This window comes from Diabrotica undecimpunctata, chromosome 3 (genome assembly GCF_040954645.1).
Source record: "Diabrotica undecimpunctata isolate CICGRU chromosome 3, icDiaUnde3, whole genome shotgun sequence".
NCBI classification, from domain to species: Eukaryota; Metazoa; Arthropoda; class Insecta; order Coleoptera; family Chrysomelidae; genus Diabrotica; species Diabrotica undecimpunctata.
Window position 1 is genome coordinate 143,218,611 of NC_092805.1, and position 21,182 is coordinate 143,239,792.

Consider the following 21,182-nt stretch of genomic DNA (forward strand, 5'->3'; position numbering starts at 1 on the left):
AAACATTCCATTTCTGTTCGCTATTCCAATTCAATTTCAGCTCTAGGTCAATACCATCTTCATACAGGTCCGCTTCTATAAACCAAGATTTATCCAAGAAGGCATAGAAATTGAAAAAGACCAAACTGTCTCAATAAATCCTCTAATCAAAATCCTGCCGTCATCCAGGAAATGTTGACGCCAGCTCCCGCACCAATCCTCACGCCAACCCCCACGGCACCCTCCACCCAAAACACGTCACCATCAACGGTATAAATGAACCGTCCGCTGTTCCCAGTAACAGTAATGTATTGATTAGTGATCAGCGTAATAGTGTCTGGGAGCTCAAAAGACTGAAACCTCAGAAGTCCTGAAGAAGACATCACAGAGGATGTCGAAAGCTCGACGCGGTTCAACCCGGAATCCTTTATATTTTTATATTAGTAATAGTGTTGCTAGTAATGGTTTTATTCTTAGCTTTAGGTTTACTTTTACTAACCGCGGAAATGTTTCGGAACATTCGTTTGTCTTGGACATGTATGCTTTGTGTGAGAAAGGCAATTTCCACTTGACAGAGTGGTATCGCTACGTTGTGCCATCTAATTGAGTTAAAAGAAAATAAATACCACTGTGAGTCTTTGAAAGTCTTTGTGCTTCAAAAATTCTTTGCATGTCGATGTAACCTGTTGTAGTAATTTTTTGGTAATAAAATCCTTAACATACCAGTACTTTTGTAAACGTTTTAATAAAATTTAAGTGGTTAGTTTTTGTTTTGGAATCAGTTTTTTATTACATCAAAACAATATGCATGTTGGCAAGGCATTGTATGTTTTAAACAGGGTCGGCGATAACGGGCCTACAAGGGATGCATTGCAGGCAGTAATAGAATTTATTGATAAATATATTATGTTTTAAAAATCAAACAAATTGCATTCGAAATGTTTTAATTATTTTCTTTAAATTTATTTTGAGTTGTGTAAAGGTTTTGTGTCAGCAGTTGGGACCATAAATGATTTGTAGTAAAATAAAAATTTTACATAAAATTTAGTATATCAGGAGCTGCATTAATTTAGTATTCTATGTCTATAGAATAGAATAGTTTGTCAGCTTACTGTGCAATTAAAAGAACATTATCTAGTCTTGCATTCAATTAAAATAAAACAATTGCCAAAAGATTAAATTTAAAAAAAAAAACGAAGGGCGCTTATGCTAGTTTTGCAGGCCTTATACCTAGCACCTAGCCCCGTGACTGGTTTTAAAAACATTTTTGTAAATAGACAGTAAATTAAAATTCTTTTATCTTCACAAAGACATTGAAACAAATAATGTTTAAAAATTTTATAGTAAGCAGCTTGGGTTTTATATAAGAACAAACCTTCGATTCTCTATAGCAAATTGAAATTCAAATATTCAGGGTTTGAACGATTTGTATATCAGTATACTCGTTTCAAAATATATTTTGTAAGATCGTAAATCAAAAATTCTGCTATGAACTTTTCGGTGGAATAGTGCTGTTGAACGAAATAGATATTGTGTTTATAGGTGCTCCAGATACCAGTAATAAAATAAATTTTCAGTAAATAAAAATATAAATCTTGGAAATGGAGAAAATATTCCCATCGCTGAAATCGTTGAAATATAGCGGTATCGTTTAACTGTTTGTGTTAACGGCGCATTGCATTTTTATTATTTTATCGAAAGGAAAATATTGAAATGATTAATATGAAAACATATTATTTATTGAAATTAATAAAATTCAATATTCAATTCAATCTTTGAAAACAAATGTACAACTTGGAATGAAACGTCTAGGTCTGCTATTTCATGAAATTAGTAAATCGGGGTCTCTCAAAATCGAAGGTTATATTGTTCTGATAAAACGAATAATATGGATGAAACTTTTTCCTTAACTTTTCCCTTTTCATGGGTCGCTGGTCCTTCGTCGTCACTCGTTTCTGTCCATCGGGTCTTCTTCCTCAAGTCCTCTGCCACACAGTCCTTCCTTCTTCTCCTTGCTTTCCTCTACCTATCCTTCCATCAATTTCTAACAGCTCTATCCTTCGTTCCACATAGTTTTTATTTGTACGTTAGACATAGCCAAACCATTGCGGTATCTGTTTTTAAATATTTTTTTAAAACTGTAGTCTCCCCAGCTCTTTTCTAATCAAGTCGTTTCTGATTATATCCCTTTTAGTTTTACCCGAAATCCGCCGTAACATTTTCATTCCAGCTGCCTCCACCTTATTTTCCTGAATTTTCTTTATAGGCTAAACTTCACCGCCATACATCAACGCAGGTCTCGCCACACTCTTGTATACCTTTTCAATATTTGTATTCGCTTCCAGTTAACCAAGCAGCCTGTATCCTGTGGGTAATTTTCCTACTCCTACTAGTTTTCTTCAATCAATTCTATTTTCCCAATTATTCTTCTTTCTCTTAATTATATATACTTTGTTTTAGATTTGCTAACCTCCTTTTCTAATCCGCTAAGTCCTCCTTTTTCAATAGCCCTTCTTCAACCCTCTCCTCCAACATTTCTTTACTCTCCTCTATTAACACGATATAATCAGCAAAGAGCATTGATCAGGGAGCTCTCTTTCTTAATTTCCCTGCTAGTATCTCAGCAGGTGGGACTCAGTGAAGAGCATTTATGCAAACCAACCGTCACTTGAAAATTGTCGGTCAATTCAATACATAGTCTTTACTTTGGTGTACGCTCCCTTATACATATCCTTCACGAGCCTTATGTACTTCTCAGGAACCCATGTCTCTCTCATACTCATCTCCATAACATCTCCAAACAAACAATGCATCCGTTTTCCTCCTTTCTGGCATAAAGCCAAAATGTTCTTCTTCTATCGACGTCTCTCCCCTTAATCTTCGCTCTACAGTTCTCTCCCAAATTTTTATTGAGAGCTTATCCCTCTATGGTTCTTACAATAATAAATGTCAGCTTTATTCTTTTACAATGATACCATCACACTCTCTCTTCATGAATTAACATCCTGTCTTTCTCGTATATCCTACTCATCATTTGCCACAAAATATCAACCCCTTCATCTACCTTACCATTTTTCATCCGATTTAACGACTCGACAGCCTGATCTCTTGTGATCTCTAGTATTACATTCTCATTTCGCATCCCGCATCCTCTGTCTCTCGTCTGGTGTTTTTCATTTAGCAACTTTCTAAAGTAATCATACCATCTTTGCTTTATTTCAATATCGGTTCTTATCACTCTTCCATCCGCACTCTTCATGTGCTGCACGTGGGTCCGATTATTAAAGTCCTTTAATGATTTATCCCTTGCTTTAACAATGCTGTATAACACTTTCATCTCCTAGGGAGTTTCCAACTCTTTGTGCAGCTGTGCAGACGATCTTTGCTTAGCAGTAGCTACAGCGTGCCTTGCCTTTCTTTTTAATAGCTTGTATATAGCCTTTTTTTTCTTTTAAACCTGTCACACCTCTTTTTAGCCTGTTTTTTCTTTCTAACCTTCGGTTTCACTTTATCGTTCCATGACCAAGTTTCTTTGTCTCTAGGAGGCCTTTTATCAGATGTTTTTTCTAGCACTTCCTCTCCCATAATATTGATAAAACTGGAGTACCTATATTTCTCGAACAACGACTTTAAAACCTGGTCAATGAGTTTAGTCGTCTTTCAGGCCGAATAATGTTAATAACTAATAAAAATAAGGTTAATATAAACTTAATACAAGCATTATATATTGCTACACGTAACAGTACTTGTAATGAAATTGATGACTTTACTATGAATTAGAACAATCACTGAATAACACAAAACAACATTAAGTGTGTATGATGGACACACGAAAAGACACAAGACTTTTGAATGGAAAATTTTGTTATTACTAACACATGGTTTAAATGACCACCAAAAAGAGGTCTCTATACGTGTATATCACCGAGAAATTGTCATGATACTCTTATACGTAATCAAGTAGATTGTATCATAATTAATAATAGATTCAGAAACGCTTTGTAAATGCACTAAGGGACATCCAATTCCTGATACAGTCTCCTACTACAATTTGCTTGCATCTAGAGTTATCCTAAAGTTAAAGACAATTTTAGACAAAAGTAAAGACAAAAAATTTTATTAAGAATAAATCTAATAGATAAAAACTAAAACAAGAGGAGTATACAATACGACACACCTTCGATATACTTTATTATAAGACAAATTTTGATTTAGTGACTTACAGAACGCCTCTGGCTCTGCACAAAATAAATAACTGATAAATCCTAACATGCAACATAGCAAATGAAAAGGGAGAATATGACAAACATCTGCTTATGTGACAATCTCCAGTGTGTTAATACCGCGAGTATATACAACAGTAATATTGGTAGGCGTTTTCATAAATTTAATTTAACTATTGTCTGTATAACGGTTAATTCGGCTGTCGCCGCTTCTCCGCCCCCAATTTCCATTTTATTCTGTCATATGCAGTTGCCTCTTCTAAGTCTCTTGCCGCCATTGCTTCATAAATATCGTTGCGCCAACTTTCTTCTTTCAGGAGGGATCCATTCCAGTACTCTTCTAGGCCATCTGTACTTTGGAATTCTTTCAACATGTCCGAACCAGATTAATCGTTTTCTTTCTATGTCATCATTGATATTTCGCTTCTTATTTGTTCGTTTCTAACTCTCTCCAGTTTCGATCTACCGCAGCTTCGTCTCAGATAATCCATTTCTGTCGTCATAAGTTTGTTTCTATTAGCTTTGGTGACGTCCCATACCTCCGAACCGTAAAGTGTAATACTTTGGACTATACTACCGTAAATGTGTTTTTTGGTTTCTCGTCGAATTGTTTTTTGCCAGAGAAGAGGGTTTAAGGCACGGGTCGCTGCTCTGCCCTTGTGTATTATGTCCCTGATTTCATCTGCGCTATTTTCCTTCTTTTTGAAAATGACCCCCAAATATTTGCAGGTTTGCACGCCTTTGATTTTGTCGTCTTCCAAGACTAAGTCACATATTTCATCTGTTTCCACTGAAAGATATTCACATTTTGTCATATTCATGTTTAGACCTGCCACCTCATATTCTTCTTGCAGTTTTCTTACCATATAGCTAAGATCGTAATTACTACCTGGTTATCCGCAAAGAAAAGTGTATATAGCTGGTTTTCTTTCACAGTTATTTCCATGTTCCTAAATTTTTTTTACCCATTTCACTAAGGATCTGTGCAAATAGATTTTAAATAAGGTGGGTGACAGACAGCAGCCTTGTCTTAGTCCCTTTGTTCTTTGAAAAGGAGAGGTGATTTCTTGTCCCATTTGAATTCTTGCAAAGTTTTGTTCGTAATATTTTTGAGTGGTTTTAATAAGAATTGGGTTTATTTTCAAGTTACCCATTTCTATCCATAGTTGAGAGATCGGTACACTATCATATGGTTTTTCCAAATCTATTAAAGCTATATGGGTTTCTCTATTTCTCTGCACTCGTTTTTCCATTGCAACTTTTAATGTGAAAATATTATCCATAGTGGAGCGTCCGGCCCTAAATCCCTTTTGTTCTTCGGGTTTTTTGTCTTTAATATTATTTCCTATCAGGTTTCGTAGTACTTTTGAGTATAGTCGGCCTATAGTAGCAATCACTGCGATCCCTCTATAGTTTTTAGAATCCTTCTTTGTGTCTTTCTTGTGTATTGGAGAGATATACGATTGTCTTCATTCTTCTGGAACTTCTTCTCCATTTAAGCATCTTTCGAATAATTTTCGGATCATTTCAAACAGTTTTAATGATCCGTACTTAATCAACTCTGGATGTATTCCACCTGGGCCTGGAGATTTTTTAAATTTTATTCCCTTAACTGCTTCTTTCACTTGTTCTATTGATATTTCGATTCTTCCTTCTACTTCCACTTGTTCATTTGTCTGTTTAAACCTTTCTCTTCTCTCTGTTAATAAGTTCTCAAAATGCTCTAACCATGTGTTCTCTTGTATTCTATTCTATTTAATATGACTGTAGTTTTTGTATTAGTCTCCAGGAGTAAAGTAACTGTGTGCTCTCGTTATCTAGATTGTCTAAGGTGTACATAGTTCTTTCTATTTTTCCTCTGTGTTCTTTGTTGATGTCTGTGTAGTTCCTGTCTACGAATGGTGTATATATTTTTCCTATTATCAGGCAGTGGTCCGAGCCGCACTCTGCTCCTCTATTCACCTTTACGTCCTGTACTCTTAACTTAGTTTGTTGTCTTGTTATGAAATAATCTATTATCGATTTTAGACCTCTTGTGTGCCGATACCAGGTGTATTTATGTATGTTCTTGTGGGCGAAAAAAACATTCAAATCTATAACTCATATTGTTGGCATATATTTATGAGTCTTTCTCCGTTGTTATTAACAGTTTCTTCTCCATGCATGTCTACCACTTTACTTTGTACTTGTTTTCCTACTCTGGCATTAAGGCCTCCTTCGCATATAATCTCATGGCTGTTAGGAATTTCGTTCAGGATTTTTCTAAAGTCTTCTTCAAAAGCTTCGTTTTCTTGCACTGAGTAGTCATCATTTACGGCATATACCCCCAGAATTGTTTTTTGTGTTCCTCTTAGGAGAATCGTCACTTTAATAAAAGGTTCGTTGTATGCTTCCCAAGATTTAATATATTTTTCTAATTTCTTGTGTACAAATATTAATATCCCTGCTCTTGCTCTTTGATCCTTTCCCACTCCTGAGAAGAAATGTATATAGTCTTTTAATTTTTCGCTTCCATTTCCTTTTTTCTTGGTCTCAGAGGGAATGGCTATATCTAATTTTCGATTTATGAATTCCTGCATAATTTCTTGTTGTTTGTTCCAGATTCCGTAAATCGGTAATAATAACGGATAATTACCTCTCCTATTTATTTTGAACCACACCTGCAGATACAGTTCTAGGAACTGTGAAATTATTTAAATGATTTCACGTATGTACATAATTAATCGTACAGAGTCAGTCATTTAATTTCGCCTGGTCGAACTGGAAAAGTTTATGTTTGGCTAATTTCTAAATTCGCATCAAAAAATTACTTAAAAATCCGTGTTTTAATATCTTCTGGTTCATGTTCTTTTTCTGGAACTAATCTGAGAAGTATGGTCAAAATTACACTTTATCGAGATTCATCGCTGTTCTTTGGCAAGAAAAGATTTAATTAAAGTGGAAGTTATTTACGAGTTGGTCTTTATGGGTTCATAAACTCCAGAATATTGGTTTCTACTGCCTCTAATAACGCCGTTGTTTAAACTACTGCTTCAAACTTGGCCTTTAAAATGCTTAAAGCACTACTTTTTACGAAGTTTAATGGATTACAATAGTTTTTGTAATTATTATCTTACGAGGATAATGATTAAATTACATTATTCGGAAAACGAAAGCTTATTTACATATAAAAAATATTGCAGCTAAATGCTTTTAGATAGTACTTTATTTATGTAAACATAGTACAGTTTTTTATCGTAAGACCCAAAATTGGTCAAGCCAAACTTGAGTTGTGTGACTGCTTTTATTATTTTATTGATTCATGTCTTAACATCTATAATGCAAGAAGACTATAATTATTTTTTACAGCTTTATCTATTTTTAATTTGTTTAGAAGGTCATCATTTGCATTGTTCTTTAGGTAACCCATATTTTTTAGTGATTTTATATCCTTTAATATACTTTAAATTACTCCCATATCAAGGATTTCTTCTTCTTTCTTTTGAATTAGGACTATAACTAAGTCTAAGTCTTAAAACTCCGATGTCCAGCTCTCATACCATCGTTTTGGAGGTATCCCAAGTGGTATCGATGTATTGATATTTAAGATCTTACAATGTTTACGAGTATATCATCGTTCATTCTACTAATGTGGTCTCTTCACTTCTTGCATCTTTGTCCATCCCGCTGTTTTCCAACGTGGGGCCACAAGAAGCAAGTTAATTGTTAAGGGGGGCAATTCGAAAATGGACTCGAGACGAGTTTAACCCTTTCGTTGCGGACTATTTAAATGCAATGCTACATTTCGGTAAGAAATTTAACGAAAAAAGCAAATTCTTAAATAATTGCGGTACACCATTATTAGATATAATTTTGCCACACGTAACCAAAATATCAACTCGGTGTTTGACGTCGTCAAGTAAACTTCCCTGCGGCAGACGGTAGGCTCCGCAAGAAACCCCGGACGTTTTAAAATATCTCAGCGTATAACATTTGTGAGTTATTTAGCCGACATTTTTGAAAAACTAAATATATTGAGTAAGCAACTTCAAGGAAAAATATCCAGAGACAAACAAGAATTTGTTTATTCTCTCTGTTATTTCCGATGAAGTAACGAACAGTAATCTGCCATCATATTGGTGTTCCAACGTCTATGGTATCGTTTCTCCATCACCTTGATATCCTGGTGGAATCGTTCACCTTTTTCTTCACTGACATCACCCAGATTCTAAGGAAAAAAGTCAAGATGGTTATGCAAAAAGTGGATGGATTTTGAGGCTCATAAGACGTTCCAAATCTTTAAACTTATCTAATAAATTAGCTTTTATGAGCTCGTAGTTAGGGTCTCTCTCATTACCTGAAAACTTGGTTATAACATTTTTGCATGCAATCCAAGCTTGTTTTTCCTTAGCAGTCATCTTAGTTTCATAGGCGAAATCAAACATAATTTTACGAATATCTGGTCCAACAAAAACAGCTTTTTTCAATTTTGGCTTCTGATAGATGGGAAAACTTTCCACTCAAGTACTTGAAACATTCTCCATCTTTAGGCAGGGCCTTGACAGACTGTATTAATCTTAACTTGATGTATAAAGGTAGAAGAAGGATCTTTTTTGGAACTACCAAAGTTATGTACATCTCGCCCTGTGTTAAAATATTTCTGATAGGCCATTGCTTTATGTACAAATGTTTATCTCTTGCTTTACTATCTCATTCACAGATAAAACATGGAAATTTTTTAAATCCCTTTTTGTTGACGAAGTAGCATGCAAACAACTTTTAAATCTTCACAGATCATTCAATTGTGAGCTGGATAGCTGATTTTTTGTTAATTTGTGTCAAGATTTTCATATGGACTAAATGAGCAATAGGAAGTAAAGCATAAATGTTCTCATTATGTAAGAGTAGAGCTTTTAAACTTGTTTTGAGGAGTTTATAAAAAGCCTTTAATAATCCCCTTTATACTCAATGAAAAACTCATTCATTAGACCACCAATATCATGACAGTAGACCAAATCCACTCCTTGGTTAAAAAACTGAGCAAACTGTTGATCTCTGTATCCTTCCATCACTTCCTGGACCACTTTCATCAGGTTCTGATTCATTATTTAAAATTTTATCAATACGTAGAGTAGGCTCAGGAACTTACAGTTCAGGTCCATACTCTACCGGATGGATAGCAGACGGGAAGCTAGGATTAGATTAGATTAGATTAGGTTTAGAGGGGTGGCCTTTTGGCCTATTCCACTGCGACTTTTTCAGATCTATTTTGGTTTTCTAGTCCTAGATAACATTCTCTAGTCTGACCCTTTTTATAAAGTGTAGTAGCTTTGAGACTGTACCTTCCATGTAGCTATTTGCCGGTGGATTTTCTTCTCCTAATGTAAGGAACCGCACATTTGCCAGACTGTCGCACTGACATAAAATGTGCTCTGCTGTTTCTTCTTCACAGGTTACACAATCTGCACAGGTCATCATCTGATAATCCCATCAACTTCAAGTACCTATTCAGATTGCTTACAGTGTCCTCTTAGAAGACCTATTATGGTTTTGACTATTTTCCTGTTATGGGAGGTTAGGATAAACAATCACTTTCTTATTTTTTGAATGATTTGATTTTGAACAATCATTTGAATGAGTTTTTGGTCTCTGCATACCATAGGGGCACTGCAAATCTGAAAGCTTTTTTTCTTTCTTCGACCACTACCTTAAATCATCAACACAAACATTACATACATTATGAAGAGCGCAACCTTTGTCTTGGTCACCAATTTTCACACCAAAATATGCAAAATACACCTTTTTTACAAAGTCAGTAACGTTTCTCTGATGTTTTTTAATAACAAAATCACCACGTATGTATCACAATGTATTTGGACAGTTTTTACAACCGCGAATAGGAAAACTTAATAGCGTATGAGTCAAACACTGAAAAGTGAGGTTAAGTTTATTAGAATACAGGAACTACACAGCTGTTAATGAAGAGAAAGAGCAAAGAGTGTTATACAGTTCATTAACATCGCTACCAACCAAGTAACAATAGATTTCTCTGTTCGTTAAAGAAAATACAATGTAATTATGTAATTTTAAATGTTGAATTGTAAAAGAATGGTGGGTGATACAGAATTTTTAATATGATTTTTAGACTCACACTTTTTAGGCACACTAAAATACATAAGACAGAGGTAATTTTATCAAAAATGTTTTTTCATCGTTGGCCTGTGATATGTATGTTAAGTTCATGTTAAAATCAAAATTTTCAATTCGTGACCGTTAAGAAATTCATTTTGGCTTTACAACCCTGTGTGGGTCCTAGCCTCCCCAAGAATTTTTCTCCAGTCGTCCCTAACCATCGCCTTCCTCCGCCAAGCACGTATTTCCATATTTCTCATGTCTTCATCGATGTTATCTAGGAATCTTGTTCTGGGTCTTCCTCTTCTTCTTTGACCAATAGGTCTATCAAGGAGCGTTTTTCTAGCTGGGTCGGTTTGCTCCATCCGCATTACGTGGCCTACCCACCTCAGACGTCCTATCTTTATGTGTTTTACGATATCTGGTTCCTGGTATATCCTATAGAGTTCGAAGTTGTATCGTCTTCTCCAGACACCATTTTCATTTACCGCTCCATAGATGCGCCTTAGTATTTTTCTTTCGAAACATCCTAACATGTTTTCATTGCTTTTTGTTAAAGTCCAGGTTTCTGAACCATATGTTAGGACTGGCCGTTAAGAAATTACCTATTATAATTTTCGTCAGAATCAGAAGGATTTTTATCATTTTCTTGTTTAAGTCCTTGCTAATCAATGAAATTTTATAACTTTCAAACTATATATTACTTTGAAAACTCTGTACAGTTTTTAAATATATTTATTAGTTAAGCTTTATAACTCACGCTAATACATTTACATTCTAAAAGCACTTTCCTTTTTGTCTTTAAGCTTAAATGGCCACACGAAATTCAAAACCAAAAAAATTATATTTTTCAGCTCCACATTATAATGAAATAAACATGTAATAAATACTTCTTATTTAAACAACAACACCATTCCGTAAAACTCTTAATATAAAAGCTGTAATATTTACTTTACATTAATTCGTTTAAAATGATTAGAAAATCATTTTTGAATAAAAAGATAAACTTTTAAGGAAAAAGCTACCTTGCAGCTTATTTTATTTTCCAATTTTTAATAAATGTCTCCTTCTTTTATTAAATGTAAAGACTAGACCAAATCATTCACACCGAATATCTCAGTTTCAATAAGAAGCGAAAACTGGCAAGCTCCCTTAACCCAAGCTTTTCATTAAACTTCCCGTTATTATAGTACAGAAAATTTAGATTGTGTAATAAAGAAAAGCGGAGATACCGTAAAAGTCTCTGGTTTATTATTATAGCACTATCGTTTAATTGCGTATTCTCCGCTTAACACATTTATCGCATTTAATTTTGTAAATTTTTTGTTCAATTTTGGTTCATATATTTTTGTACAAACAATTCTGAATATTATAAAAAGAAACCTTTTAAATTTATTACGCAATATTTAAAATTATCCTTTAAAGTAAAAAAAAAAACTTTTATAAACTTGATGGTGTCTTAAATAGCGATAATTTTTGTTCTTCTGATAGTATAGAGTCTTTTATTTGAAACATACAAAAAAAATTATGTCATAAAAATTCTTGACTGTCCTTTTAACTCACACACGACGATGTCTTCTTTCGACCAGAACAGCTCCGCCTTGTTAATTATGTTAGGCTACCAATCAAAGCCTTCTTCGTTCTAAATGTCCACCTGTCAGCATACCAGCAAACTCTTTCTCCAAAAACACGAGCATGCTTCTTTTACCAGTACTCGTTCAACAAACTCCAAAATTCTCTCCTCTCTTTCATATACTAACAATCTTTCACTTGGACTTTATAGAATCCAGAAGATATTCGTCTTCTCAGCTTGGATCTATCTCTCATTATACCTTTCAACCAATCACTTCTAATTATTAAACTACTGGCTTTTGCTTCTAAATTGACTACACAAAACTTTAACTGCTTCTCTCCGATGACCATCACATAATAGTCTTTTTTACTCCAAACTTTCAAAACATTAACTCTCTCTTTCCATTCCAAACTCGCTAACCAATCAGAAAATTTCTATATCCCGCCTCTTAATTGATATCAGAAAAACCCAAGCATTGCTTGCAAATAAATTTCCTTGAAAATAATAACGGTTTTTTGTAACTTACTTTCTAAATTTAATAACTAGGTACCTGGCGGTTTTTGGCCTTTCCAGCGAAACAAAAAACAAAGGCTTTTAAAATATTATATCTACAAATACTGAGAAACAATTGTCTATTCACTTTAAAGTATTTACTAATGTTTTTCAGTCCTTCAGGTAAAACTCATTATGGATAGACCCACTGCTTAAAACTACTTAATTACTTAATACTACATAAATATTTACAAATCGACGTACAGGGCGTTTTAAATTTATGTGCCTGCGTTCTATAAAAAAATTTTTTTGTATAGCCTGTAACTTTTTGTCTACGTCTCGTGAGACATACAATCGAAAATTTTTTTTGTGATATACTAAAACCCATTTATTTTACCCACTTATATAATGTTAGTAAAGTTAATTTAACATACAAACTTCATAGGATTTATGACTGGTATATATATCGTCTGTATATTGAATTATTTTATATTTGTTATCCATCAAACCATGCAGATCTGCAATATAAACCTTCACCATTTAGTCCGTTTGCTTTGTTTGTAGTAGTTTAAGTTAATCAATAAAAACTTAAAATTGAATACTAATAAAAAATTATTAATATGATGCATTTTTCTTGTACTATTATTTCAGTTTCGCAGAACCGAACCATTACGAGCGACAATCAACAAACTTCATCAAAGGCGGCGGATCAAATTACGAAGACGGCGTAAGGGCAAGCAACGGCGAAAAAGGCACAAAAGGATATTCGAATCGAGACGAATTTGCGAAAGGTCTGAAGGGCCGACACCAGAACGACCAAAGAAAAGGTTTTTATGACGTTCTCGGCGGAGATAAACGCGGTCACCAGGAACAGGAAGGGCACTACTCCACTAAGCATCACTCAACTAAGGGCAATAAGGGCGGATCCTTTTCCGAAGAGAGCAGTCACGATAAAGGGGCGAAAACAACTGGATATCATAAAGTTTACCATAAGGATGAATACAAAAAGGATAAGAGTTTCTATGATAAGCAGGATAAAAAGGGACACTTCAACAGGTAAGCTTTAAGTTTATGTCGTGTTTTTACGGCTCTTAGCAGACCTTTCTTCTTTAGTGCAATTCGTTATTTTACTATATAAAGTTACATTAAAAAATAACTAGAGTTATGTAACATAAAATATAATATTTTCTGCTAGATAGTTAACTTGAGATTTATTTTATTAGAAAACGTTTTATTTTGGTTTATTTAGTGCTGAAATAAGAATAAATTTTATACGGAACGTCTACGTTTGGCAGCGGACAAATATAGGCTAGTTGATGATGATAAGTAGATGGGAATTATACTATCCCTATTAGTAGTAACATAAAGATACTCAAAGCCAAAGTATGTTTCAATAAACCTCCTCAATTAGTGGATCTATCTGAATCCAGTTTTTCTAGTAAAAAAATTTAAATAAGCTATTAAAATTTAAATATTCACGTTAGGTATACACGTTTACCCTCCAACCCCGATAATGGTTCATACCCTTCGATCTCAAAGTGGGCGTTGCGCCTTACAAATACAAAAATTAGCGAAATTGACTGTAATTTATAAATAAAAAAAATAATTTAACACAATTTACATATTTAATATTAACTTCTTCCTCTTCTTTTTATGTAGCCATGACTCTGTCTGTTTTTTAATGTGCCTCCAATAAGTGGTCGTGGCATCGTTTTCGTGGTCTTCCCATTGATGGTCTTCCTATTGGAGAACCGTCTCTTGCCGTCTTTACTACTCTATTTGTTGTCATATTCTACTCTTCTATTTCTTACCCAGTTCTTGATGTTCTCCATCTTGCATATAATTCGTATATCTGTACCTACTTCTATCTCTGTCCCATAGTGTCTTACCATCAAGTGTTTTCATATCTGCTGTTTCTAACATCCTTTTTGTCCTCTCTGTGTCAGATCGTCTATCTGCCGCTTATGTCATTATTGGTCTGATGACTGTTTTGTTAATTCTGCCTTTCATTTTTTCCCAATATTTTTATTTCTCCATATTGTTTAATTCAGGCAGCCTGCGGCTCTGTTTGCTCTATTCCTTGATCTTATCAATTTATTTTAATCTCGACTTCTAATATATAATTAAAAGTTTATCTTAAATCAGTGATCGTTATTTTACGAAGTAAAATGCTATAAGCAAAAATTGTAATACTGATCCTAAATATCTGACTCCATTATTCTTCTCAATCACTTAATCATCCAACCTCGTTATCAGAGCCAGAATTATATGTGCATTTATTAATATCTACTGGTTGTTGTGCTTGGAGCTTTATTCTTATTTAAAATTAATTAAAACCTTTTCGACATAATAATTCATTCATGGCAATTCGTTAGATGAAATCTTGCACCGGAACGATCCAACTTTAGTCTCGTCAACTCTTTTTACAACTTTTACTCTTTTAAATAAAACTGAAGAGTTTACCACAAACTGTTGCTTTGGAGAGTCAAAAAAGGTATAAACTTTAAATGAGTTTAAAAATTCTATTGTCTTCTCGAAACTTTTGTTGTCAAGTACTCTGAGAGGGTATAAAAGCAGATTAAAAAGAGGGTTTAATAAGGATCTAGTTTTAAAAGTTCCAAAGTTCTTTATCCAAGAACAGAGTTTTAAGATTTAATGTGTGAAACATGTGCGAAAACTATCAGAATCCGAAATAAGTTTTAGCGAGGAAACTGGGAGAAAAGTTCTCTGGCAACATTAGTAAATGGTGTAGATTTTGAAAAAACAACACTGGCGTGAAAGCATTACGTTAAAATGCTTAAATAAATTAAAGAAAAGGCTTAAAAGCAAAAATAAGAAATAAAAAAGCTGCTACAGGGAAGAACAATATTTGAAGAATAATAATATTAACACTTCTTAATAAGATACTTAGATATGTAACAAACACAGTCTAACAGTTAACGAAAATTTAAGTCAATACTACCATTTTCTTTTATGAGTATTTTAGTACAATCTTTTTCTTCTTCTTGTGCCACTTCTATCGGAGATTGGAAATCATCAAGACAATTAGTGGTACAGCCAAACTACTCTCTCAAATTACATAACCATAACATTCTTCTACGGCCTGGATTCCGTTTTCCTTCTATTTTTCCTTGCATTACATTTTGAAGTAATTTGTATTTAGGTCCCGATATATGTGAAATAAAATATTCACAGCTTTTTTTCTAGCGGTTTTATCATGATATGATATCGATTTTATTTTCCAAAGACACTCTTGTTGAAATCGTAGGCTTCCACGGCCAGAGTCAGAATTATAGTTTATTCGTCTTCCGGGTTTGGACCGTGTCATTTGTGAGTGACCCAAAAGTGGGTTCATCTCGACGTTTCGCTACAATTGTATGTAGCTTCTTCAGGAGAACAAAAAAGAAAAAGAAAAACAAGAGACAGGAAGATGGGTAGTTAGCAACGGTAACTCAGTTACTCAACGCAACCAGAGGCGAATACTAACTACCAAGATGGGCATTTGGTCACAGTAACTCAACTACTCAACGTAGCCAGAGGTGAAAACCAAATGCCAGGACAGGGATTCACGTCCAACAGCTCAGAACTGTCCTGGCATTTGGTTTTCACCTCTGGCTACGTTGAGTAGTTGAGTTACTGTGACCAAATGCCCATCTTGGTAGTTAGTATTCGCCTCTGGTTGCGTTGAGTAACTGAGTTACCGTTGCTAACTACCCATCTTCCTGTCTCTTGTTTTTCTTTTTCTTTTTTGTTCTCCTGAAGAAGCTACATACAATTGTAGCGAAACGTCGAGATGAACCCACTTTTGGGTCACTCACAAATGACACGGTCCAAACCCGGAAGACGAATAAACTATGACACTCTTGTTCTTTATAAATGTCAAAGAAATCTCTTAAAACCTCTAGCTATAAGTAGTTTTCGAAATTTACCAGCAAATAATTTTTTTGGATTCGTATGATTTTGTCGTTGTCACAATATACACGATCAAATTTACGACTGTGTCGTACTGCTGCGGACTGACTTGTTTGTCTGCCGTCAAATCGGGCCGATTTGGTTAAATAGTGCAAATACAGGATCAAATTACGTTCAATTTTGTAGCATTCGACAAAATTGTACTGCGGCGTTGGAACGTGAGTGGCGGGCTTAAGTTGTGTAACGCAGATTTGTGTTTGTGTATTGTGTGTTGCATATGTATTGTGTATAATTTTTAGGTGATATTTCTCGACTTCTCATCACTCCGCTATGGATGGTATATTTATGTTATTGACTTCTTTATTTAGTATTGGCAACCAATACACATTTTTGTCTTTATAAAGTAGAACGAGAGCTGCTTCTTTGTCTTTTCTCTTTTTCAAGTCCGTTTCTTTCATGAATATTAATGCATATTTTCATTGAACTGTGTGCTCATTATCCCAGGCATGTTTGCAAACATGTTTTGACAAATCCCAGATATGCATGCAATTACTTACGTTTGACGTTTCGATTTACACTCCGAAAATCGTTTTAAATAAATCAATAATCAATTTTAAAAAACATATTAACCCATTTAAAACTCTTCTCTATTTAAGTAGTCGAAACCCAACTATCAAATAAATTTTTGAAATTCTTCAAACGTACTGCCGTACGGTCGGAGCATCCTTCGAAGTATTCGGAGATTCTTGATGACTTCCGACCGCCGCTCTGGAAGAGGAGCAAATGTTTTTCGCCTCCTTCCTCTTACTCGTGGTGTTTATGTGATCTCGACTTCGACTCGTCGAGAAGCTCACCGGAGGCTCTGTGGTCGGCAAGATGCCACTGGCAATGTAGAATGCTTTAAACAGATCGAGTTTTCTTACGTGAATAATATATATTTATCTGACATCAATAATTTGTCTAGTATTCTGAGCACTGTGGATGCCTTGAACCTCACAGATGCCGGCCCTTTACGCCTTAATATGTAGCCAAGTGCATACTCCTCGATAGATATAGGAACATCGACAGTGTGTTGACCGTTCGACGGCCCTTCTCTCCTACCGCCACCTCTCGCGAAATAATCTAAACTACAGTAGGGACTTTTATTTATTCCTGTCGAAATAGCTTTAAGACAACCTGTCTTTCTCTATTTCAAAGATCAATATCTATCTAGCCAGGGAGCGTTCTCTCCAAGCTACTAACTGGCTTTCGCGAGTCCGTTGCCGGAATTTTCTTTACCTCGACAAAAGATAGGCCAACAGTCAAACAACGCCGGTTTCTATACTTCCTGTTGGCTTGAATAATATCGTAGCCAACAAGGCTTCGTGTTTATTTACACACTAAAGAACTTTTGGAATCGTCTTCGAAGGAAAGTCTTCTTAAATCGAAAAAGACACTCGGCCAACAAGGTCTAGCTGGGCTCAAGATGTAGACCGACTTGATCCCGGTCGGAAGATGCGCCGTCTTTTTATGCATTTCTTGTTTGCAACTCCGCAGCGATCTTCCGTCGGTTCATTATTACGTCTCAGAACTACTCGTCACCTTGTACATATTTATAGAGAAACGGGAAGCAGCTACGCTGCAGGCAAGTCTAAAGTGCGAGCTGGAGGAAACACTAAACTGGTCTCAGAATAGTTATTGTAGATTAACCACATACATTAAATCGGCATTTACGTCAATACGTAGATCTTTCATCTGGAACTTGCCAGCGTATTCTTACGAAAGATTTACATTTTCATCCGTATGGCCTTGTAGGCTTCCATAAAATCACCGTAAACAACTATCCCCAAAGGCTAGCTTTCTATATTTGATTTCTGAACAATCGCAATAATAATGATGTATTAGGCAAAACTTTTTTTACTGACGAATATTGGTTTTATCTTTTTGTGTAAACGAATTCTCAGAATATGAGGATATGAAGTGTAGATAACCCGTATTACTTTATTGAAACGCTTTTATATCCACAGAAACTTGGAGTTTGGGCGACTATTTGTAGGACCAATATTTTTCGAATGGATTCTTAACGCTGAAAGATATCGTCAAGAAATTTTAACCCCATTTAGAAACCAATTGATGGATATTATTAGAAAAACTGGGCTTGAATTCATACAACGCTCCAAAATTTGAATTTTATTATGAACTTTTTCGATAATGGGGTCATTAGTTTAAATATGTTTATTATATTCCCCCGTCAATCCTATAATTTGACTTCTCGCGATTTCTTTCTTCGATCTTAGATAAAGAATAGAGAATCATATTGAAGAATTAAATAATAGTCCGTGGATCCTAAATAATGTTATAGACTCAATGAAAAGAAGAGTTACGTTATGTTGAGATGTTGGTGGGGGACATATAGAAATTTTTTTTTTATTATATTTATTATTGTTACTCATAATTTGGTTAATTCAAATCAAGAAGATGACACGTTGTCTTGAAAAGCGATTCCATCAGCATGTAAACATCAAGACTGTATATACTAGGTTAGGAAGAAGACTCAAAACGATTCGGTAGTATTCAATAAATCACAAAATATGAAGAACTAAAACATTTAAAGAGTCGTTGCAGTATTATTGGTATTAATTTTTAAATTTACTGGGTCTCATAATATAATCGAAGTATTCTAGTTTATCATATGCTGTAAACGTAATTTTCTATTGTTAATCATTCTTTCCAGTACATCCATGTTTGATTTATGATCTGTCGTATTTTAAACGGTAGTCAATTGTCCCATATAGTAAACATATTTTTCCTTATAATAAAGCTTATTCCTGCTTTTTCAATTATGAACCGAATATTCGTTATCATGTTCTATTCATTGCGGACAGTTGTTCCACAGTTGTTCCCAGTTATGTAAACTTCTCCTACATGTTTTATAGGTTCCATTCAATGTTAGATTTCCTTTCCTGTCGTTTCCAAATAGTAGATTCTACAGGTGTTTTCAATAGATTGAAAGATTCGATATAAGAATTCCGCAGATTTATTATAAAATTATAATATTCTTCTTAAAAAATTTAAATATAACGGTTACAATTTAGTAGACCAACAGCAACATCTCAGCTACGAATAGGTCTTATCAAATGTAATATCTTAAAGGAAATGAAACTTTAACTAAAATAATGTTTTTCACTTACATTTTAGTCAGATTATTCTTTAAAACACTATTCCTGTACTTTATACCGAATTTAGTAGTGTCTAGACGTACAAAACTTCAAATAATTTTCTTGGATCAACTTTCAACTACGTTGCCAAAATAAGGATCATGTATACGGCACGATAAATCATAGTAATGGTTTGCTGAGACTGACTTCGCTTAGTTTGGATAATTAATCTTTTCCTTAAGATACCCACTTCCATAAAAACAGTTAAAAGATGACGCGATAGATTTATTACCCTCAGATATGGTAATTTCAGCACTAAATTCCCAGATTTTCTTCAAACTTTTAACTATGTACGCAGAGGGTGATGTTTTAAACTTTTAAAGTTGTTTTCACTTTAGTTTTAATTAATAACTATACAATTTATAATTGCGAGAAGTTGCTTATACGATATATGTTATGGAATATAAACGTAAATTAATGATGTTTTGTACAAAACAGGATCTATTTGAAAGTTTTAGAGTAACGAGGAGCAGGTCAAAACAGGAGCTGAGTAATTAAAAACACTATAAAATAATTGTTAAAAAACTGATTTTATTGTATTCGTTGAACTAGGTGATTCTACGATCTTTCTCTTTTCCTTTTCTTTTCGATCTTTACTGTATCGCTGACTCTACTGTAAAGCTTATCGCTTTTCACAACCATTTCTTCAATAAACGCACTCAAAGAGTCTACTATTTGTTCTGTTTATTAAAAGATCCTAAGTATTGTCTGGAAAGTACATCCCAGATATATACATGAGCGATTTTTTTGTCTTTCCCAGTGATATTTCAGCACTAGCAACACACAGGAGAACTGGATCTTTTCATCTTTTTAAGACTTCCGTTATTGTAGCTATAATTTTTTTTTTAAATTACCTACCTTTGATTTATTTCTTCAGTACTTCCTTAAAAATTAGTTTTTAATGACCCTAGTATACTTAGTATACCCTAGTGACCCTAGTATGACGCTAGTATACAACTTAATTAGCAAAAATCAAGGTTAACTCCTGCTTGACTTTTTTTAAACGGGGTAGTATAAAATCCAAATTAGATCTGGGGTATGAATTGTAATCCGCGAATGAATCGGGTGCACAGATGGATAAATAGTGTGCTGGATAAATAGTATAACATTGATCCCTAACCAAACTGGTAAGACTTTAGGAAACCAGAAGATATATAATATAGTATATGAGCCATTATAATTAAGTTGGTGTAAAGTAATACAGATTTTTTAATAAGGAGTAAAGTTGGCAGTTGCAAAAATTAATTACCGAAACTTAGCCATGTGTTTACTATGTTTTACTCATTTTTGTAAGTCTAAACTATTGGTATGCATTTTTTTTATAATCGTTTGTAGTTATAACTGGTTTTAATGCAACCAATTGGCTTATTGTACATCTTCCATTCATCTAATCTCATATTCATCCACAAGGTGGAGCAACGATAGGAGGAAGAAAAATCAAAAACCTACGTTATGCTGATGACACTGTTATATTGGGCTCATCACCAGAAGAACTGGAACAAATTATGAATAAGGTAGGCACGGAGACCACGGAATATGGCCTGAGATAAGACTCATGGCAGGTTACGAAGTGGTCAGGCAATTTAATTACTTAGGCTCAGTTATTACTGACAGTGGAGGATGCGAAGACGAGATCCGTCGACGCATCACAATAGCAAGATCGGCAACAGCCAAACTTACAAAAATTTGTAAGAA

General features: G+C 34.3%; 2 protein-coding genes across 2 annotated transcripts in view; one reads left to right on the forward strand and one right to left on the reverse strand.

Annotated features, from left to right (window-relative positions):
- LOC140436192 (uncharacterized) overlaps positions 1-21,182 on the reverse strand; it is an 821,182-nt gene that overhangs the window by 766,305 nt on the left and 33,695 nt on the right.
- LOC140436191 (uncharacterized) overlaps positions 1-21,182 on the forward strand; it is a 64,285-nt gene that overhangs the window by 40,063 nt on the left and 3,040 nt on the right. The window contains exon 4 of the mRNA XM_072524889.1: positions 13,030-13,434. Coding sequence (XP_072380990.1) covers positions 13,030-13,434 — 405 coding nt within the window. The remainder of the gene's footprint in view (positions 1-13,029; positions 13,435-21,182) is intronic.